The following is a 22,932-nucleotide window of genomic DNA, read 5'->3' as shown; positions in this document are numbered from 1 at the left end:
GTACAACATAAAGTGGGAAGGGGAGAAGATTTTTTTTATTAAATATAAAAATTAAGCTGATACTTAGCCACGAGGTCACTATGTAGACTCAGTTCCAAGATGCAGATCGGGGGCTGAATGTGGTGCTGTTTTGTACTTCTCCCCCTTTCCCTTTTCCCCTCCTCCTCACTTTCTGCACAAACCTCTAGGCTGATGAAGAGTTCTGTGGGACTCAAAAGGAGGCAGGCAGACGACTCAGAGGCCCTGCGGGCAACTAGCCCCGCCCCACGGGTAGCTGGCCCCGCCCCTGGGCACAGGGCACGCACACTGCCTCAGGCGCCCAATCGGCTTGCTCCGCCGCTGAATGACTTACATCTCATCAATTTCAGTGGGAACTAAGGGCAACTAACTTCACCTCCAGAATGACACAACAACCAGGGGCATTCTGGGAAAATAAAGCAAGGGTTGCTGGGAAGATGCAGCCAACGAAATCAAGGTCTGCTGCTGCCGCTGCTCCAAATTTGGGGGCTGAGCCACGATAAACGAGGAAAGGAAGGAAAGCCTGCAGAAGAAAGGACCTTTTTTGCAAGTGAATAACGAGAACAACTGCCATTTCAATAAACGAAAGGAGTGGCGTTATTCATACCAAAAACAAATGGAAGAACAACACGGGCGGGGGGGGGAGATATTCATGCACCCCTCATGGTCGCCCGAATGGAGAGAAACCACTGGAGGCCTTTCAAAGGCTTCTTTGACATGGAGCCATCTTGCAGCAAGAGCCTCTCCAACGAAAGTGCGCTGGAGAAGCAGAGCAGAAGGTGACCTGGAGGTCTCAACAGGTCTAGGGGTTGGCTTGCTGGACTCTCCACATGCATCAGTGAGCCCCTGTCAACTGCCCAGCCGTCACACCTCCTCCTGCGTGAAGAAGACGGAGATCAAGAGACGCTCCGGGCAAACCGCTTTGGCATCTGTGCAGAGAGGATCCTGCCTTTATGGGTTCCAAGTGGGGAAGCGGGGTAGGAGAGAGAGAAAAGGCAAGCATTGCATGGCAACCTAGCAAACGCATTGAAAGACTTCCCAGCCTCTTCTTAGGAGGAAAGATATGCTGGGGGGCTGCTAGATCCTAGCCAGCTTCTTCTGTTCATCAGTTCTGCTAGGTGAGCTCGCCTGCTCCCAGGCAAAGGGTGCAAGGCAGTCTGGGTCGGCCCATTTGGGAAAGCCAGGAGAGCTGGTTATCCACCCACCTGTAAACACCTGTGGTATATTTGCATTGCTTTGGAAGGAGATAAACACAAGCCTCTTGGGAGAAAAGCAATGACAAACCTAGACAGCATCTTAAAAAGCAGAGACATCACCTTGCCAACAAAGGTCCGTATAGTTAAAGCTATGGTTTTCCCAGTAGTGATGTATGGAAGTGAGAGCTGGACCATAGAGAAGGCTGATCGCCAAAGAATTGATACTTTTAAATTCTGGTGCTGGAGGAGACTCTTGAGAGTCCTATGGACTGCAAGAAGATCAAACCTCTCCATTCTGAAGGAAATCAGCCCTGAGTGCCCACTGGAAAGACAAATCCTGAAGCTGAGGCTCCAAGACTTTGGCCAACTCATGAGAAGAGATGACTCCCTGGAAAAGACCCTGATGTTGGGAAAGATGGAGGGCACAAGGAGAAGGGGACGACAGAGGACGAGATGGTTGGACAGTGTTCTCAAAGCTACCAGCATGAGTTTGACCAAACTGTGGGAGGCAGTGGAAGACAGAAGTGCCTGGCATGCTCTGGTCCAGGGGGTCAGGAAGAGTCAGACACGAGTAAATGACAACAACAACAAACACAAGCCTATAAGCCACCAAGTCAGGGTGACTTGCCGCCTCTGGAACATAAAAGAATCTGCCTCGTACCAAGTCAGGTCATTGGTCCATCTAGCTCAGCTTGCCTACACTGGCCGGCAACAGCTCTCCAGGGGTTCAGAGAGGCCTTTTCCAGCCCCAAACAGGTGCTCCACCTTTGAATTACAGCCTCTTTCCGTCCTTTGGGAGACGTCCTCCTTCTTTGCTCTTCTCTGAGTCCCTCTGGGGTGCCTCTCCAACGAAGGCTGTGCAGGGAGCGTCAGCAACACAACGTCGTACGGCCCCCGGCGTCCTTTTCCATACTGTTCTGTCTGTGCCGGCAATCTGGGGGTGAGGAGGGAGATGCGTGTGTGGCAACAAATTAGGACCTCTAAAGGGGAAACATCTGAGAGGCCGCAAAGGCTTCCTTTTCTCTCTTTCTGGAAAGAAGGATTGTGCAACGTGATCTGGATGGAAAAGATGGAAAAACAACAACAATGCGAAAATAGCTGAGGAAGGAACCTCGCAGAGGCAGAGAAAGAAGGTCTTTTTTTCCTCCACTAGGATGCCCCCTTCTGGACTGCCTCATGTACTGCTCCCCTCCCGGACATTTCCACTTGCTCTGACGGCGATTAAATAACCATGAGAGATTCCAGCTTTTTCTTCCTCCTCTGTTTCCTCTCCCTTTTTGCGTTCTTTTTCTTTTCCTTGTTCTCTGAAAGGCAAAACCAGAACCACGTTTAGTTCAGGGGGTTGTTTCATGCCACATGCAAAAAAAACAAAAAAGCCTTTGGGATATGCATTACTTTTAGCACTGAAAATATCATTTCTAGGCTCTGTAGAAATAATTTAGTTTCAGATGATGATTTAGAGGTAGTAGCAAACCTCCTCACTGCTGCAAAAATGTGTGTAGGAAATAACTGCTGGGGGGCAGGGAGGAAAGCAGTGAATTCCCCATGAGAATGAGATGGTTTGATGACTCTAGTATCCCACAATACTATCTAAATTAGCATTTTATAGGAGATCAGGTCATGAACAGCCCTACAAGTCCTTAGGGTGCTTCCAGACACCCTATTTGCTGAGCATTTGCCCTGATGTGTTTGCAACAAAATTAGGTGATGCTGGCAATTTAGCAAGTATTTGCTCCAGTTGGTTAGCAGGGATGTTAGACGACAGTTGCGTCAAAGGACTTTATTTATTGCAAGAAGTCCCAATCAACTGTGATTCTGCAACCTGAACATGCCAGTATGTAACTGTATCTCACCAGAAAAGAGCGGGAACCTAGAAGCACTCTGAGAGTGCTGGTCTTAAAACAATAAAACACTTACAGCCTTCTGAAGACACAATTTAAGCCATCTAAAAGCAGTTTCAGTTAACAACGTTATTCCATCCAGAGATCTCGAGTATGCCAGCTTTAGCAGCATCCTGCTTGCAGGAGTGGAAGTATTATGGGGTGGGAAATAGGTTGCTTAGCCTCCTTGCCTACCCCCCGGCCACCAACCCGCATCTTGTTCTGTTTCCTGTTAGTGATGGTCTGCTGCCATCCTTTATTGTTTCACAATTGCCATTTGGTGAGTCTTGGGGGATGCTGGTGTTATATAAAACATCCTTGCCTTGCTTTGTAGTGTATTCTCTATTTATTTAATGAATTGTAGGAATCTCAATGCCACTCAGCTTCTAAAACGCTCTACCTTTCACACAAGTGTCCCGACTGGAAAAATATGTTGGCAAAATTCAGAGCAGTGTGAACTTTCGGTCCCCAGACATTCGATAAAGTGGGTAGTGGGGAGGTTCACCTTCCAGTGCAAACGGAGACAAATTTCACAGCACCTTGCGGGGAACTGCCCTGCGCAGCCAATGCAGAACTGCAGTCCATGCACCCGCTGATCCAGTGACATCACCAGTTGATTGACAGGTGGGCAGGGCCAGATTTAAGTTTGATGAGGCCCTAAGCTCCTCAAGGTCATGGGGCCCTTTATATGTCCAGTTGTCCTTTGTCAACAACAAACTGTCACTGTTCTTTGTGTTGGAAATATGCTAGATGGTAATTTATGGACCTGATAGGTATCTAAAGCCATTTGCACATGTTGCTGTGCAACCAGTCCATACAGAATGTAGGCACCCTATACATAGAAATGAGCAAACCAGTGATAGTTTAGGGAGCAGGCTAGCAGGCAGGGCCCATGACTTACATCACAGGAGCCTACACAACACAAAACACTGTTGCTGTATGTAGGCTTTATTTTATGTGGTTTCTTTATCCTATATTTTAGAAATCCAGTTTTTTTCCTTTAATTTTTTTTGGGGCCCCCAAGAGAGCGGGGCCCTAAGCTATAGCTTGTTTAATTTATACAGTGGTACCTCAGGTTAAGTACTTAATTCGTTCCAGAGGTCTGTTCTTAACCTGAAACTGTTCTTAACCTGAAGCACCACTTTAGCTAATGGGGCCTCCAGCTGCTGCTGCTGCGCCACCGCTGCACAATTTCTGTTCTCATTCTGAAGCAAAGTTCTTAATATTTCTGGGTTAACAGAGTCTGTAACCTGAAGCGTATGTAACCCGAGGTACCACCTATCTGGCACTGCAGGTGGGTGTAGTTTGGGGGGAATTGCCTCATGGGCTGAACTGGATCTCTTGGCAAGCTAAACTTTCCCTGTGGACCAGAGGTTTCCCAGCCCTGTCTGGGATTCAGAAACATTGACAAGTTCCTATCTCTTTGCCCTCTCCCCACAGCATGGCTACCGCTCCCTCCATCCCTCTGCACCTCACCTCCCAGACAGATCTTCTTCAATCGGCACTTCCTGGACTCGGAGAGCGTCTGGCACGCGGCCGCCTCATCTTTGCTGGGCCTGAGGACCTCGCGGACCCGGGTCGTCGAGCCCCACTTGGAGCCGCACGTCCGTCCTTGGTTGTTGCAGGGGCTCCAGCTGCCCCAGGGACCCACCTCACATTTTTCTGGCGGGGGTGAGATAAGGAAGAAAAACCCACAACCACCATGTCAGAAAACAGGAAGCCGGCTTGGTTTGAGCTTTGTCCATCTACGTCAGTGGTTCTCAAATGTTGTTGGACTACAACTCCCATCATCCCTGAGCTCTGGCCTTGCTAGCTAGGGGTGATGGGAGTTGTAGTTCAACAACATCCGGGGACCCACAGGTTGAGAAAGGCCGATCTAAGTCCAAGATTGTTTCAGGGGCAGGGAACCCAGGGGCCAGATTTTCTTCCATGGTCTGGAGACACTCCACAGGCCAGATAAGAAATTCCTGGGGACTGCATGTGGACCGTGCACCTGAAGTTCACCACCTGTCAGGGACTGGTTGGACATGGAGGAAAGAGCTGGGGAACCCCCATGGGAAGAAGGCTTAGAGTCTGGGGATTGGTGGTGGGCCAGGTTGCTCGCCGGAGCAAGACGCTTTGAGCATATTACACTGATCCTGGTCCCACTGCACTGGCCAGCAATGAGTTTGGTGGGGTCTCCTTCTTTGGAGGTCTTTAAGCAGAGGCTTGACAACCATATGTCAGGAGTGCTCTGATGGTGTTTCCTGCTTGGCAGGGGGTTGGACTCGATGGCCCTTGTGGTCTCTTCCAACTCTATGATTCTATGAGTTTCCGGGCCCAATTCAAAGTGCTGGTTTTGACCTATAAAACCCTAAAGTGACTCAGGACCACAATACCTCAAGGACTGCCTCTTTCCATATACCGTATTTTTCGCTCTATAGGACGCGCCAGACCATAGGAGTGGGAGAGCAGGGGGGGGAATTCTCCCCCTCTCTGCTCAGCACCCCTTCAGCGAAGCGACAGGAGAAACAGAGCCCCTTCCATTTCTCCTCCCGCTTCGCTGAAGGGGCGCTGCGCAAAGAGGGAAAACTGTGCAGCGCCTCTCCGCGAAGCGAAGCCTGGAGAGCAAGAGGGATCGGTGTGCACCAACCCCTCTCACTCTCCAGGCTTCAGGCGGCTATCCACAAGCCTTCGGAGCACAGCGGGAACTCCTGCTGTGCTCCGAAGGCTTGCGGATAGCTGCCCGAAGCCCCCGGAACGCAGCGGGAACTCCCGCTGCACTCCAGAGGCTTCAGGCGGCTTCAGTGAAAGCAATGCGAAGCCTCTGGAGCGCGGGGGAGCTCTCCCTCTGCGCTTCAGAGGCTTCGCGTTGCTATCGCTGAAGCCAAGGAGCCTGCATTCGCTCCATAAGACACACACACATTTCCCCTTAATTTTTTAAGGGGAAAAAGTGCGTCCTATAGAGCAAAAAATACGGTAAACCTACCCAGACCCTGAGATCATCTTCCGAGGCCCTCCTTCGTGTGCCTCCTCCTTGAGAGGTGCGGACGGTGGCAACACAAGAACGGGGCCTTCTCTGCAGTGGCTCCCCTTCTGTGGAATGCTCTCCCCAGGGAAGTTTGCCTGGTGCCTTCATTATACACCTTTAGGCGCCTTTAAAATACCTCGGAAACTGAATTTCATTTTTGGAGATTTTGCCAAAAAGGCTCAACAACTTTCCCCCAACTTTGTGTCCAGGTATTCGCTTTCTGAAATACGGCAACCCTAATGTATGTGTATACATTTTCATTTAATGTAAGTCACTTGAAGACCTTTGAGTGACAAGTGACTGATAAGCATCCCTAACAGAGCCTGGGGTGGGTTCTTTGTGACTCCGTGCCTGGCTTACCTTGGCATTCCCGGGTGCTGTGCTGGGCCACAGTGTCCTGGGGACACGAGCTGAAGCATTTGCCTTTGTGCAGGTAGAACTGCTCTTTGCATTTCATGCAGAAGTCTTTGCTGAAGCAGCTGTCGCAGCTGGGAGACCTGCACTCTGCACGGGGCAACAGAGAATAAAGTGGGAGGGAGGGAGGGAGGTCAGCAACACCTTGCCATATATTTATTTCTTCCTGAATATCTCCAACCCACTTCCCACGGCAACAGGACTCTCACAACTCCACAGTTCTATGATTCTATTATTCTAACTAGTGATGGAGGAAACGGCCAATTTCATTGTCTTCCGGGTTTGCATTTTCAGCCTGTAAGTTCAGTTCCGCTTATTTATCAGTTTATCAGTTTGCTATTAAAATTAATAATAATAATAATAATAATAATAATAATAATAATAATAATAATAATTTATTCATACCCCGCCCATCTGGCTGGGTTTCCCCAGCCACTCTGGGTGGCTTCCAATAAAGATTAAAAATACATTAAAATGCCACATATTAAAAACTTCTCTAAACAGGGCTGCCTTCAGATGTCTTCTAAATGTCTGGTAGTTGTTTATCTCTTTGACATCTGCTGGGAGGGCATTCCACAAGGCGGGTGCCACCACCGAGAAGGCCCTCTGCCTGGTTCCCTGTAGCTTTGCTTCTTGCAATGTGGGAAACACCAGAAGGCCCTCAGCACTGGACCTCAGAATCCGGGAAGAACGATGGGGGTGGAGACGCTCCTTCAAGTATACTGGACTGAGGCCATTTAGGGCTTTAAAGGTCAACACCAACACTTTGAATTGTGCTCAGAAACATACTGGGGGCCAATATAGGTCTTTCAAGAACGGTGTTATGTGGTCTTGGCGGCCGCTCCCAGTCACCAGTCTAGCTGCCGCATTCTGGATTAGTTGTAGTTTCTGGATCGCCTTCAAAGGTAGCCCCACGTAGAGCGCATTGCTGCTATTATTATTATTATTATTATTATTATTATTATTATTATTATTATTATTATTATTATTATTATTTCTCTATAAAAATTCATATGCTTTCCCATGCATTTTTCATGAAATATACACAGTTTTGCAAAGAATTCTGCCCATTATAATGCATTCTTGTATGGTGTTTAAACAACATGTGCATTTTTCTGTACACTTTCCTCTATTAAACACGTTTTTGCAATGCTATTTGTCTGGGGTACTGCAGAGCAAAATTCAGAGGAGTGCAGGTTCCAAAGGAGAGCTGCATTTTGGGAAATGAAAATGAGGTAGTTTGGCTTTGCAATTCCCCTCCCCAGCTGCAACCTCCAGAGAACAGAGAGGCCAGACCTCTGAATGAACCAAAGGCCAGCGATAAGGAGCCCCACTGGGATAGGAGAGACCCACTTGCGCAATCAGCCACCTACTAATGCAACGGTTGACCTCTTGGCCTCGCACCCCAAAGTATCCCGGTGGACAGGCGTGAACGCAGGCCCCGTACTGCCGGATCCCGTCCCTCCAGATGAGCAGGAAGAGCCTCTGCTGGCAGGAGATGCAGCCGTTGTCCTCCGAACACATGACGCACCCGGTGCAGTTCTCAAACAACGTGGTGGTTACTGGTAGGGAGAGAGAGGAATCAGAGATGGGATAGAGTTAGTGAACAGGGACTATTGGCAGCATGAACAACGCCAGATTTCTGTATAAGCCAAACAAGCTATAGCTTAGGGCCCCACTCTCTTGAGGCCCCCCAAAAAAAATTAAAGGGAAAAAAATGGATGTACATTTCCAAAATACAGTCATACCCTGGGTTACAGCTGCTTAAGGTTGCATATTTTTGGGTTGCGGACTGCTGAAACCTGGAAGTAACGGAACGGGTTACTTCCAGGTTTTGGCGGCCGCGCATGCCCAGAAGTGCTAAATCACGTTTTGCACATGTGCAGAAGTGCCTAATTGCAACCTGCTTGTGAACAGACACGGGTTGCGAATGCTGCAGGTTGTGAACGTGCATCCCGCACAGATCACATTCGCAACACAAGCATCCACTGTATAAGATTAAAAAAACACACATAAAATAAAACCTACATACAGCAACCGTGTTTTCTGTTGTGTAGGCTCCCACGATGTAAGTCATAGACCCCGCCTGCTAGCCTGCTCCCTAAAATATCACTGGTTTGCTTATTTCTATATATAGGGTGCCCACATTCTGCATGGACTGGTTGCACGGCAACATGTGCAAATGGCTTGAGATACCTATTCGGTCCATAAATTACCGTATAGCATATATTCAACACGAAAAACAGCGACAATTTGTTGTTGACAAAGGACAGCTGGACATATAAAGGGCCCCATTAACTTCAGTAGCTTAGGGCCGCATCAAACCTAAGTCCCGCCCTGAGCATGAGGCAAACCCTCAAAGTGTCCCTATTTCCCAGGGACATTCCTGGAATTACGAAAGCCATCCCGGCTTCTGCTTTGATCCTGGATGCAGAATGTCCCTTTTGAGCTTGTCCTAAGTGGCAGCTGTGACTGCAGTCGCCACGAGAGAGCATCCTGTGGCCTCTCCATGGCGGCGGTGGCTGCTGGCCTCCTCCTTTGGGTAGCTCATAGCAGCTGCTGGATAGCTGCTGATTATTGTAACTCGCTCTACGCGGGGCTGCCCTTGAAGCTGACCCAGAAACTCTAGCGGGTGCAGAATGCTGTGGGGAGGCTCCTTACGGGGTCCTGGCCACAGGATCACATTCATCCAGTGCTTTACCAACTGCACTGGTTCCCGGTGGAGTATAGGGTCAGGTTTAAGGTGCTGGTTTTGACCTTTAAAGCCCAATGTGGCCTAGGACCTTCATACCTATGGGACCGCCTCTCCTGGTATGCCCTGCGGAGGACCTTAAGGTCCACAAAGGACAACATTTTGGAGGTCCCGAGCCTCAAAGAGGTTAGATTGGTCTCAACTAGGGCCAGGGCCTTTTCAGTACTGGCCCCAACGTGCTGGAACGCTCTGTCACAAGAGACTAGGGCCCTGCGGGACCTGACATCTTTCCGCAGGGCCTGCAAGACAGAGCTGTTCCACCTGGCCTTTGGTTTGGACTCGGTCTGACCCTTATGTTTCCCTTCCCTTATGGTCTTGATTTATCAGCTACTTTAAAATGAGGCTGCATTTTAAATTGCATTTTAACCTGTATTTTAAATTGGTTTGGTTTGTTTTTTGTGTTCCCCCCCTCTCTTTCCCCCCCCCCATTATGTTTTTACTGTGATTTTATTGGTGTTAGCTGCCCTGAGCCTGGCTCTGGCCAGGGAGGGCAGGGTATAAATAAAATTTATTATTATTATTATTATTATTATTATTATTATTATTATTATTAATTGAGGAGAAGGGGAGTCTGCCGCCATCAAGGACCACCTCCACTGGCTCTGAGGGGCAGGTAGAGGTCAGGGCCACCTTGGGCAGGAAGAAAGGGGGAGCAGAACAGAGCACAAGGGGTGTTGGTTGTTGTTGTTATAAAGCTTTGTGCGTCTGCATCTAACCTTTCCCCTCTCTGAAATTTATTTCTTGGTATGCGTTTTTCCTTTAGTTAATCTACAGAAGGGCATGTGTGGCTGTGTCCCATCAGTGAAGTGGTGAAGACACTCACCCTTCTTCCGATAGGAAAGGCTCTGCAAATCCCACTAACATTAAAATATTAACCTCAGCTGTCAAAATGCACAAGCCCAGTAAAACATTGACATTATAAGCATCCACAATGAAAACGTGCAATAAAACAATCTCATTAAAAACTGTGCAGCAGATGGAACAGGCTAAGAGATTGTAAAGCTCAGGGATTTTGGAGTGCAAGCCCTTTGGGGTCAGGGACTTGTCCCTTCGTTTTTGCAAAGCATCCTGTGCGTGGATGGTATACTATAAAGAACAAAGTTTGGGCCAAAGATGTGGCTTTGAAATGGTGTTCCAGGAAAGCCTGAGGTTGCTTGGAAGCAGGTCTCCATGAGAAAGTCAATAATGGCAGACTAAAGTTAAAAGGACCCCTGACCATTAGGTCCAGTCGTGGCCGACTCTGGGGTTGCGGCGCTCATCTTGCTTTACTGGCCGAGGGAGCTTCCGGTCATGTGGCCAGCATGACTAAGCCACTTCTGGCAAAACCAGAGCAGTGCAAAGAAACCCCATTTACCTTCCCGCCAGAGCAGTACCTATTTATCCACTTGCACTTTGACGTGCTTTCGAACTGCTAGGTTGGCAGGAGCAGGGATCGAGCAATGGGAGCTCACCCCGTCGTGGGGATTCGAACCACCGACCTTCTGATCGGCAAGTCCTAGGCTCTGTGGTTTAACCCACAGCGCCACCCACGTCCCTAATGGCAGACTAGCTTCCCTGAAAAGCAGGAAATCAGCACTACAGATCTTCCCGTGCAATGCACAGACCCAGACAGTGTCCATTTTTATTTACCAGGCAACAGGGAGACCCACACAACAGACCTCGCCAATGCTCTCTGGTAATGGACATGGGGATATAGGAAACCAGCTGTGGTATTGAGTAAGTAAGCAAGACACAGTGGCCAGGATCACCTACAGCCACCTGGGAGATGATCATAGCTGAGTGGCCGGACATCTGTCTTGCATGCAGAAGGCTCCATATGGGAACGGGGGAAGGAAGTGGGATAATCAGCTTTACACACACGAAGCAAGCTCCACATCCTCCAACCTAGTGCCCTCTAGATATTTTTGATGACACCTGTCACCATGCTTCCTCCAGGCACTGAGTCTCATCCCTGTACTCTCTGACAGAAGCCACCACCAAGTTATCAAGATGGATGAGTCCACCAGGGATGGATGAGTCTTTGGCAATGTTGGCTTCTCTCAATTTCTCATTCTCCACATCTATGATTTCTGTTCATCCCACTTCCACATCTTTCTTCAAGAAGATACTAACACATTTTTGCTAGCAATTTTTTCCTATTATGATGCATTTTTAAAAGTTACTTTCACTAACACATGCATTTTTGTGAACACTTTCCCCAGGACTTTTTTTCCAGGAGGAACTCACCGGAACTCAGTTCTGACACCTCTCAGGTGGGTGCCATTGCCATTCTAAGAGCAAGAGGGAGCCATTCATGGTGAGTTCTGGCACCTCTTTTTCTAGAAAAATAGCACTGATTTTTCCTGATATTCATCCTAGCTAGTAATCACTGATAGCCCTCTCTTTCATGCATTCTTTCCAATCCTCTTTTAAAGTCATTCAAGCTGATGGTCAGCGCTACCTCTTGTGGGAGCGAGTTCCATAGGTCAACATGCACTGTCTGAGAAATTTTGTCTGTTCTGAATCTTCCGAAATGCATCACAAAATTCAGAAAACTGCAAATTTCAAAGAGAGCCATTTCCCCCCCCCATCTGCTTCCTAGTTCCAGAAGAGCGTCAGGCAGCTTCACATTAGAATGTAAACGGAATGCATTTCCACGTGGTTTGAGCAGTAGTGCTTCATGTGGTGAAAGCCACCAAGGAGTCTTTTGTTCCAGCAGGTCTTTCTATATCTCCCATACTCTCATTAATGATTTCCTAATTATATGGTTATAAAAACTTCTGTGAACCTTCCTTTCCCAGACCATAAATAGGCATGCCAGCCAAATCTGTTATCGTGTCCTTCTAATTCTAATCCCTCTTGCTTTTCCAACCTCATCCAGTCCCTGATCCATACCAAACAGGCAGATTCATAATACAATTTAAGGTCTGGGAGGGCAAACACGCCTCTATCTTTCGCGTCTGTAAGTATTTTATATTTTATCCTTGGCCCTTATCCCTACCCAACAGTATGCAGTCCTTTAAAGGAAGCTAGAATTGTGCCCATTCCCCTGTCTGGCCAAGAGAGGCAATTAAGCTGAGGCAATGCACCTGTACCCACTTCCAGTTCCAAGATTTGGATAAGACAAGCATCTTTCAGAGCAGGGTTTGGGAACCCCCACGGATCCAGTTTGACAGGAGGGAGGGGCTTCCCAGCTGTCATTCACCCGGCCCAATGGGGTTTGAAATCAGACTATGCCACTGAAGGCAAAGCGCTTTGCAAATGCCCACTGTCAACTGATCCTTGGCACTTGCAAAACCCAGTCCACATATATTACACCAGGGATAGGTGGGCAGGACTTGGCCAAAATGCCCCCGCAAGACCAATGGGGAGACTTGGTGGTCCCCACACTGCACAGTCCCAGCTGTCTGGTGTTGATGGGGAATAGGCACCTAGATTTCACATGGGCCAAAGGGGTCCTTTCTCAGAGTGAGGCACAGAATGCAGAGGGCCTGTGCTGCTACCAAGGGGGGAAGATATAGAGGAGGGGGCAGCGGTTTTTGTGATTTGGGGACTATCATGCTCACCATCGGAGGGATTAAGAAGGACCGAGAATGGTTTTCATCCTGCTCAGAGATTGTTGTAGGCTCATCTTCAAAACCTGTGTTTCTTCAGTCACCCTGACCAGTCCCCCAAATAGTGCAATTGTGAAATTGAAATTTGTATTTAAGCTTACTAACAAAAAATAATAATAGTGATGGCAATTGTTCCATCCTGACATCCATTGTTTCTGACTTGAATTTGAGCGGAGGAGAACCGACAGAGAGCCAGGATCCCAGAACAATTATGGAATGGAACCGTTCCATTCCACTCATCCCTAATTCCAAGACATTTTGGCGCCTGGAACAGAACATGCAAATCGTGCTCCCCATGCCCACAGCCAATGTGGTTAAAAGAATAATACTACGACAAACAAAATATCTAGATGCTTCCCCCAAATCTGCAGCTTTCGTTTCTGCATGGAGATGTCTCACACCCTGTCCTCGTCGGGCTGGTCTTACTAACTCCACCATTATCACCACTGTGCTTCTAGAATAATAGAACTGTAGAAGGGATCCTAAGGGTCGTCTAGTCCAACCCCCTGAAATGCAGGAATCGCAATTACAGAATCCCTGACCATCCAACTTCTGCTTAAAAACTTCCAAGGAATGGACTACGCAGAACTAGATAAATTAACAGGAAGGGTCCGAAACCGACGAGATCACAAGTTTACCGAGGACTGGAGTAAATTTGTGGACTATATGAAAAGCATATGTGATGCACAAATAACGTTGGTGGGTTTACAGGAAGCTTTGTGCAGAAACAATATTAGGAACACTGTAAAAAAGGGAACAAGGGAATAGGTTTAAATCAAAGCAAAAGGCAATGTTAAATTCAGAATTGCGGATAGAAGATTAGAGAACGGAAGATTCGCGGATGAGCTGAAGGAAGTCAAAATTATGTATCTGTGACAATATTGAAAATGTATGTTTAAATCTTGTATTGTAAATTGAATAAAAATAATTAAAATAAAATAAAACAAAAACTTCCAAGGAAGGAGAGTCTTCTGAGGGAGACTGTTCCCCTGCTGAACAGTTTTTACTGTCAAAATGTTCCTCCTAAGGTTTCCTGGTGTTTTCTAATGCCAGCATCTTCCACACGTACCAGCCTCCCTCATTTCAGTGGTCTCCCCCCCCCCCCGCCAGATCACTCCAGCAAGTTTCAGTGTGTCAACAAAAAGCCCAGCTTTAAGTAGACGCAATAAGAATTGAGCAGTGGTTCTCAAGGGGTGCGATGAGAGGATGGCGAGTGTGGCAGGAAGATTCAGGGACCATCAAAGAAACATCTAAACCTTTCAGTGTAGCACGGTATCAAAATAAATCTTTTTTGGACACACAACTACAAACAGTATCTGCGTCTCTCTCTCTTCAAGAGCGTTGGCTATTCTGCAGTTCACCACAAACATATAGTTGGGAACAGGGATTTTCAACTCTGGCGAATATGAAAGGAAAAGAGAAAGGCTTCTTTGTGTCAATGAGGAGACGAGAATTTGTCTTTCTCAAATCAGACCTCATCTAAATGAGATTGCCCAGCAAAAGCAAGCTCACACCTGTTGTGGAATCATAGAATTGGAGAGCAGGGACCTTGAGGGCAGAGAGCAAAATAAGGCAATCTCTCTGCGATCTGAAGATGAATCAATAGAACCTGAAGGTTGGAGGGGACCTTGCAAGCCATATTTTGCTACCCCACTGCTCTGTGAAGAAAATCTGGACTTTGAGCATCTCCCACAGACACTCCTCTGGATTCTGCTTGAAGAGCCCACCAGGAAATTGGTTCCATTGTCAGGACGTTTCCACTAATGCTCAACCGAACTCTATCCTCCTGCAATGTCAGCACCTTCCATCTAGTCCTGCCCCCTGGGAGGCAGCAGAGAGCAGCCTTTTGTCCCGGTCTGTGTGTCAGCCCTTCACGTATGTGGAGAGAGACAGAGAGTGATATTATTGCCACCTCTCACTCTTCCCTCCTCTAGGCTAAACATACCCACTTCCTTCCACCTTTCCCTGTATGATTCCTCGTGAGATTCATAAGCAGGGCATCTCCTACCATCGTAGAATCATAGAATTGTAAAATTGGAAGGGACCTCAAGGGTCGTTTAGTCCAACCCCCGGCAAGGCAGGAATATTTTACCCAACGCAGGACTCGAACCCACTGTTAGAATTCCTGCTTTGTGACTGCAGTCATGGGATTGTTGTCTATCACATGACGGTGTATGTTTTGACTCCACAGAGTGGGAAATGACGGAGACAGGATGTTTGTGTTACTGTGTTCCGTGAAGTGGGACTCTTGTCCTTTGTTCTTTCTCTTTGCTGTCTGATGCTAGAGAGAGAGGGAGCCATGTTTCAGTGCTCCGTGTGTGTTTATATGTCAATAAAGTAGATTAGCCAAAATGCTGAGTTGTTGAGGTCTGTTACGCAAACTGCGAACACTCTGCGAATCCCTAAGTGTGCTGGTGTCGGTTGGCATCGGTCGCTGTGATGTTCGGGCTGAAGAAAGCTTATGAAGCTCCCAAACGATCAACCAGGAGGGAGAGAACATGCCAGTCGGGCATGTGTCTCTGCCAGGGTCCTACTCGAGTGTAGGCTGAGCTCCTAACACCCACAACCCTGAGTTTAAGAGTCTTGTGCTCCTGGAAGAAGAAGGAGGAGGAGGAGGAGGAGGAGGAGGAGGAGGAGGAGAGGAGGAGTTTGGATTTGATATCTCGCTTTATCACTACCCAAAGGAGTCTCAAAGCGGCTAACATTCTCCTTTCCCTTTCTCCCCCACAACAAACACTCTGTGAGGTGAGTGGGGCTGAGAGACTTCAAAGAAGTGTGACTGGCCCAAGGTCACCCAGCAGCTGCATGTGGAGGAGCGGAGACACGAACCCGGTTCACCAGATTACGAGTCCACCACTCTTAACCACTACACCATACTGGCTCTCCGTTTGCCCTGTGTCAATAATGGATTGCCTTGTTTTGTGGGCACTGGGTTGGAGGAAGTGGGGTTAGTGAATCCAGAAGGAAACCTATCCCATGAACAGAGGAAGTTGTTCTGTACCCAGTCAGACCACAAATGCACCTAGTCCAGAACTGTCTACTTTGCCGGTGCATCTTCCGGTTCTCAAGGTGAGGAGATTCCCTGTCTTTTAACTGGAGACCCCTTTTAACTGGAGGTGCCAGAAATAACCTGGGATCATCCATATGTGGGCCAGGCACTCTCTTGCTAAGCTGTGGCCCAAGGCAAGCTGGACTAGACAGCAACTTTTCATTGTCCTTTCCAAAAGCAGCCCAGCTTCAGCAATGGCTGCACCCTAACCCTGGCAAGCTCCTTTGTGACATGGGTATTATTTGACATGGGATGCGGGTGGCACTGTGGTTAAACCACAGAGCTTAGGACTTGCTGATCAGAAGGTCGGCGGTTCGAGTCCCCACGACGGGGTGAGCTCCCGTTGCTCGATCCCTGCTCCTGCCAACCTAGCAGTTCAAAAGCACGTCAAAGTGCAAGTAGATAAATAGGTACTGCTCCGGCGGGAAGGTAAACGGCGTTTCCATGCACTGCTCTGGTTCGCCAGAAGCGGCTTAGTCCTGCTGGCCACATGACCCGGAAGCTGTACACCGGCTCCCTTGGCTAGTAAAGCGAGATGAGCGCCACAACCCCAGAGTCGGCCACGAATGGACCTAATGGTCAGGGGTCCCTTTACCTTTACTTTTTATTATTTGACATGGCTGCTGCTACCAAGAGAGGTCAGAATCCTTTCCTCCCATTACTAATGCACCTGGGAGTCATAAGACATTATGGTTTGCATTTGTCAAATGCTGGCTGCGTCACTTTTTCAGGCTCCGTCTCAAAGGATCTCCCTGTGACATCATGTCATGTTTGATTTGATCTAGTTTTCTTTCAACTTCTCTTTTAAAAATATACCTCTGTTTCCTTCTCTTCTGGGCCCTTAGTGCGAAAAGAAAAAATAAAAAGAAAAAAGTAGTTTTACGGGAATTACCAATGGAACGGTATCACCAGTTGCAATGTATTTCCCTTCATGAAGCTGAAACTGGAAATAAAATGTTTGGGCCTAATTCAGATCAAACATAAAACTGTACTTTCCCTGTACATCAATGAACCTCATGCTTGGACTCTGTCCCCACCCTTTCTCTTCCTTTTTTGCACACTGGAGGAGGGAACTGCAAGCACCCACTTCCTGTTTTAAACAAACCGCAGTTCCCCATGACGTCCAAACCCAGGGAACTGTGGCTTGATATAACTGTAGTTTCCGCATGCTTTGTCCTCACTGTAGATTAATCCCAGGTCTCTGAGTTCAGGTGTTGCAGGGAACTGTGGCTTTTTAAGGATCGAGAACAAAAGTCTACTGGCTTCTCTTTGTGGCATGAAATTGGCACATAGAAGAGGAGGAGTGTGTGAGCCCATTTCCTGCTGTTTCTTAACCAGTCTGTGCCTTCGCCTTTGAGGTGTAACTCATACCATGACTGTCCACACACTTCCCTGCTACCGCTCCTTTGATGGAGGGCTTGATCTAATAAAATGACTCACTCCTTTGGCCAGCCTGATGAATCACGTAACCAGAGAATGCACAAACCCTTTTCCGGGTAGATTAAAAAGCCGGGGCCCATATTTGGACAAATGAAGGCAGATATCCACCTCTGAAGCTCAGAGCCCACAAGAATGCAAGGCTCTGGTCCACATAGTGGAAAATACCATATTTTCCCATGTATAACACACCCCTGTGTATAAGACACCTCCTATTTTGGGGGACGCAAAATTAAGAAAATGGGGGGGGGGGTTGCTCTGAGTTGTTGGGCTTTTAGGGGGGAGGGTTGCCCAGACTCCATGAGCTTTTTTGGTGGGGGTACCCCAGGGTTGATGAGCTTTTTTTAGGGGGAGTTGCCAAAAATCGCTCGCCCACCGGACCTACACTGCGTCTCGCACGTGTCACAAAGGCCACCTATCATCTGTCCCAGCACCAGTAGGAGAGCCACCAATCACCCGCCCTAGTGCCGCAGCAACAGCAATTCAACACCAGCCCTTGCCACAGCCACCAATAACACGCCAAATAGCCGCTGACAATCTCCGGCTCGCTGCAGCAACCAATCCCATATCACCCTTATACACTATCCGTGTATAAAATAACCTCCAATTTTTAACATACCGTGTTTTTCGCTCTATAGGACGCACTTTTCCCCCTCCAAAAATTAAGGGGAAATGTGTGTGCGTCCTATAGAGCGAATGCAGGCTCCTTGGCTTCAGCAATAGCAACGCGAAGCCCCCGAAGCGCAGAGGGAGCGCTCCTTCTGGGCTCCGGAGGCTAAGCATTGCTTTCGCTGAAGCCTGGAGAGCGAGAGGGGTCGGTGCGCACTGACTCCTCTCGCTCTCCAGGCTTCAGGGATAGCCGCCTGAAGCCTGCGGAGCACAGTGCGAGTTCCCATTGCGCTCCGCAGGCTTTGGGGTTCTTTCGCTGAAGCCAGCAGAGCAAGACTTTCCTGGCTTCAGCAGAGAGGGAGAACTGTGCAGCGCCTCTTCAGCCAAATGGGAGGAGAAATTGAAGGGGCTCCATTTCTCTTGCTGCTTCGCTGAAGGGGCGCTGAGCAGAGAGGGGGAGATTTTTTTCTTCTTGTTCTCTCCCTCTAAAACAAGGTGCGTCCTATGGTCCGGTGCATCCTATAGAGCGAAAAATACAGTAATTTTTTAACAAAGAAACCTCGTCGTATACACGGAAAAGCACAGTATTTCAGGAGTCTCCGTATGTTTCTCTGTTTCGATTCCTTAATGAAACGAATCACCGCAAGTTAGTCAGTGTCGCCTTGTCTCTCTCTGATCTGTGCTACGTGCCAGCTCGCTTGGCACAGGACATCTGCAAACTAAGAGTTGGCAGACACTTTCCTGGCATCACGAGGACTCGTCTGGAAGTTGTTCAATGACTCCCCTGCCCACGATTTCTCGGACACTTAGTGCTGCCTACGATCAGAAGTGGTCGCTGAGGTGATGGCTTTGACCTGGTGGAATGCTCTGTCCCATGAGACCAGGGCCCTTCAGGATTTAACCTCCTTCCGCAGGGCCTGTAAGACAGAGCTGTTCCACCTGGCCTTTAATTTGAATTCAGCCTGATCTTTTATTTCCCTTCTCTTCCCTCCCCCTCCCCTTTATGAAGATTACCCACTCTGGGATCCCACAGCTAATTCTCCCCTGGCCTCCTCGCTGGCCCAAGTAGGATCAATTCAGCCAGCTAGCCCTGGGGATTACAGTGGTGCCTCGCAAGACGAAATTAATTCGTTCCGCAATTCTCTTCGTCTTGCGGGTTTTTCGTCTTGCGATGCACGGTTTCCCATAGGAATGCATTGAAAATCAATTAATGCGTTCCTAGGGAAACCGACTTCAGACCAGGTCCGGGGACAGTCTGTCCCCGGACCTCTTCTGAAGGCTGGGGGGGGGGGACAAGGGCTTTTCTTCCCACCCCCAGCATTTTAAAAAACCCCGGGACAGCGGAGGACTTCTCCGCTGTCCGGGCGATCTTAAAATGCTGGCGGGCGGCATTTTAAAATCGCCCCGGACAGCGGAGGACTTCTCCGCTGTCCGGGGCGATTTAAAAGCCCCTGGGAAGGCAGGCAGGGGGGAGCAAAGACTTTCGCCCCCTGCCCGCCTTCAGAAGGTGTTCCCACCCCCCCGCCCGGCTTCGCAGCAGCGCTACGAAGCCCGGCAGCTGGGGCAGCTGTTCCCGCCCCCCTCCCCCCTTCGGAACATCGTTCCGAAGTGGGGCGGCTGGGGCAGCTGTTCCCGCCCCACCTCCCCCCTTCGGAACATCGTTCCGAAGTGGGGCGGCTGGGGCAGCTGTTCCCGCCCCCCCTCCCCCCTTCGGAACATCGTTCCGAAGTGGGGCGGCTGGGGCAGCTGTTCCCGCCCCCCTCCCCCGTTCGGAACATCGTTCCGAAGGGGGGCGGCTGGGGCAGCTGTTCCCGCCCCCCCTCCCCCCTTCGGAACATCGTTCCGAAGTGGGGCGGATGGGGCAGATGTTCCCGCCCCCCCTCCCCCCTTCGGAACATCGTTCCGAAGTGGGGCGGATGGGGCAGATGTTCCCGCCCCCCTCCCCCCTTCGGAACATCGTTCCGAAGTGGGGCGGCTGGGGCAGCTGTTCCCGCCCCCCCTCCCCCCTTCGGAACATCGTTCCGAAGTGGGGCGGCTGGGGCAGATGTTCCCGCCCCCCCTCCCCCCTTCGGAACATCGTTCCGAAGTGGGGCGGATGGGGCAGATGTTCCCGCCCCCCTCCCCCCTTCGGAACATCGTTCCGAAGTGGGGCGGCTGGGGCAGCTGTTCCCGCCCCCCCTCCCCCCTACGGAACATCGTTCCGAAGTGGGGCGGCTGGGGCAGCTGTTCCCGCCCCACCTCCCCACTTCGGAACATCGTTCCGAAGTGGGGCGGCTGGGGCAGCTGTTCCCGCCCCCCCTCCCCCCTTCGGAACATCGTTCCGAAGTGGGGCGGCTGGGGCAGCTGTTCCCGCCCCACCTCCCCCCTTCGGAACATCGTTCCGAAGTGGGGCGGCTGGGGCAGCTGTTCCCGCCCCACCTCCCCCCTTCGGAACATCGTTCCGAAGTGGGGCGGATGGGGCAGCTGTTCCCGCCCCACCTCCCCCCTTCGGAACATCGTTCCGAAGTGGGGCGGCTGGGGCAGCTGTTCCCGCCCCCCCTCCCCCCTTCGGAACATCGTTCCGAAGTGGGGCGGATGGGGCAGATGTTCCCGCCCCACCTCCCCCCTTCGGAACATCGTTCCGAAGTGGGGCGGCTGGGGCAGATGTTCCCGCCCCCCGCTTCGGAACAGCGTTTTAAAATGCTGGGGGTCGGCAGCGAACGCTCCTGACCCCCAGCATTTTAAAACCTCCCTGGGACAGAGACTTCTCTGCTGTCCCTTGGAGATTTTAAAATGCTGGGGGTCGGCAGCGAACGCTTAGCTCCCGCCCGCCAGCATTTTAAGATCGCCCGGGGCAGGTGGGGGGAAGGCAGGCGGGGGGGAGCAAAGACTTTTGCCCCCCGCCGGCCTTCAGAAGAGGTCCTCTTCTGAAGGCCGGCTGTGGGCGAAAGTCTTTGCTCCCGACCGCCAGCATTTCCCTATGGGCTTTCGTCTTGCGATGCAAGCCCATAGGGAAATTCGTCTTGCGAAGCGCCTCCAAAACAGAAAACCCTTTCGTCTTGCGGGTTTTCCGTCTTGCGAGGCATTCGTCTTGCGGGGTACCACTGTATCTAATTGATTTTTGATTTTTATTGTTATTCATGTTTTTATACTGTACTTTATGCTGCTTTTATAATTAAGTGTTTTGAAGTGTTTTAAATTTGTTGTTAGCCGCCCTGAGCCTGGTTTTTGAACTGGAAAGTGCAGGGTATAAATAAAAATTTATTATTATTATTAAAAAATTCCTTCCAGTAGCACCTTAAAGACCAACTAAGTTAGTTCTTGGTATGAGCTTTCGTGTGCATGCACACTTCTTCAGATACACTGAAACAGAAGTTGCCAGACCCTTCTATATAGTGAGAAGGTTGGGAGGGGTATTACTCAGAAGGGTGGTGGGAATGGGAGATTGGCAGATAGCTGAGATGAGCCTGTTGACGACTCTTAATGACTGTAATAGGTCTTACAGGAAAAGGCAAGGGGTGAGAAGGTGAGAAATGGCTTAGTCATGTATAATGAGATAAGAATCCAATGTCTTTGTTCAGACCAGGTCTCTCCATGGTTTTAAGTTTGGTAATGAGTTGCAATTCAGCAGCTTCTCTTTCCTGTCTATTTCTGAAATTCCTTTGTAGTAAAACAGCTACTTTGAGATCTTGTATAGAATGTCCTGGGAGATTGAAGTGTTCTCCTACTGGTTTCTCTGTTTTGTGATTCTTGATGTCAGATTTATGTCCGTTTATTCTTTGGCGTAAGGTTTGGCCTGTTTGTCCAATACAGAGAGCTGAAGGAATACCCCTCCCCACCTTCTCACTATACAGAAGGGTCTGGCAACTTCTGTTTCAGTGTATCTGAAGAAGTGTGCATGCACACGAAAGCTCATACCAAGAACTAACTTAGTTGGTCTTTAAGGTGCTACTGGAAGGAATTTTTTATTTTGACTATGGCAGACCAACACGGCTACCTATCTGTAACTTATTATTATTATTATTATTAGTGGGGCAAGGGGTGACGCTGGTTCCTGAGATGGGGCGTAGGGTGAGGCATGGTGCAAGCACAGCAGCAGAACTAATCCTGCTGCCGCATCTCCCTCTGCGTGCCTCGCCCCTCCCTCTCTCCAAAACCAGAACAAATGCTTGCTATTCAAAAGGAAAGTGAGTGGCATCATCTCACTTGTGGCTCCCACCAACTGCTTTTGGCTATGATGGGTTGAGAATCCCCCTGGTTGGGCTTTCAATAATCTAGCTCTGTGGTTCCCAAAGTGGGTGGGAGCGCCCCCTGAGGGTCGTGGGATTACCTGGGGGGGGGCACCAAGAGGCAAAGGTGCAGCAGAAGGGACTCTGGAAGCGTAAATTACTATCAGACTTTGAAAAGCTGGCATTGAGTTCATCGGTTTTGTTGAACTCATTAAATTGTTTTCATTGGATTCTGAACAAAGGTGCAATTGATGGTTACTGTTTTGAATTTTATTGGGTTATCATCTTCCTTAGTGGGTTGTGCAAACTGCTATTTTTTTAATAGGGGTGGGTTGGGGGTGAGTTTGTGGAATCAAGGGGGTGGCGGAACGACTGCTCTAGCGACTTGTAGATTTCAAAATAGCTCCAAGATTGCACCAGAACCTGCAGGATGGCAGCACATCTTAACCACCATGTCTACTCAGAAACAAGGCCTGTCAACCCCAGGTCAGTGGGGTTTAGGATGCAGGTGAACTTGTATTCGGGGGGGGGGGGGCAGAATGTGCTTTTCCACTGCCGTTGTCTCTTTTGACACAGTATATGAACTGCTGCCCCTGTCTAACAGCCTGGAGGATTCTGACCAAGCGGTAAGAATTTCAGAACACGTCTGTCCTGGTAGATAGTTATTCCGTTCAATGCCTTGTTTCCATTTTGTAATCAATAAAAGCTGTTTTTTTTCAAGCAACGTGGAGCCAGAGTAAAGGTAAAGGGACCCCTGACCATTAAG

At 49.3% G+C, this 22,932-nt stretch overlaps 1 protein-coding gene across 2 annotated transcripts in view; it reads right to left on the bottom strand.

The window, feature by feature from the left end:
* Positions 1-400: 400 nt before the first annotated feature.
* The window catches only part of RSPO4 (R-spondin 4), a 41,450-nt gene continuing 18,918 nt past the window's right edge, over positions 401-22,932 (bottom strand). For both annotated transcript variants that reach the window (XM_081196740.1, XM_081196741.1), the window contains 4 exons: positions 7,892-8,080; positions 6,465-6,608; positions 4,571-4,756; positions 401-2,518 (listed from right to left, as the gene is read on the bottom strand). In XM_081196740.1, coding sequence (XP_081052866.1) covers positions 2,436-2,518; positions 4,571-4,756; positions 6,465-6,608; positions 7,892-8,080 — 602 coding nt within the window. In that variant the 3' untranslated portion in view covers positions 401-2,435. The remainder of the gene's footprint in view (positions 2,519-4,570; positions 4,757-6,464; positions 6,609-7,891; positions 8,081-22,932) is intronic.

Source organism: Podarcis bocagei (assembly GCF_964188305.1).
Source record: "Podarcis bocagei genome assembly, chromosome: 5".
NCBI classification, from domain to species: domain Eukaryota; kingdom Metazoa; phylum Chordata; class Lepidosauria; order Squamata; family Lacertidae; genus Podarcis; species Podarcis bocagei.
This window is presented reverse-complemented; position numbering and strand designations above follow the sequence as displayed.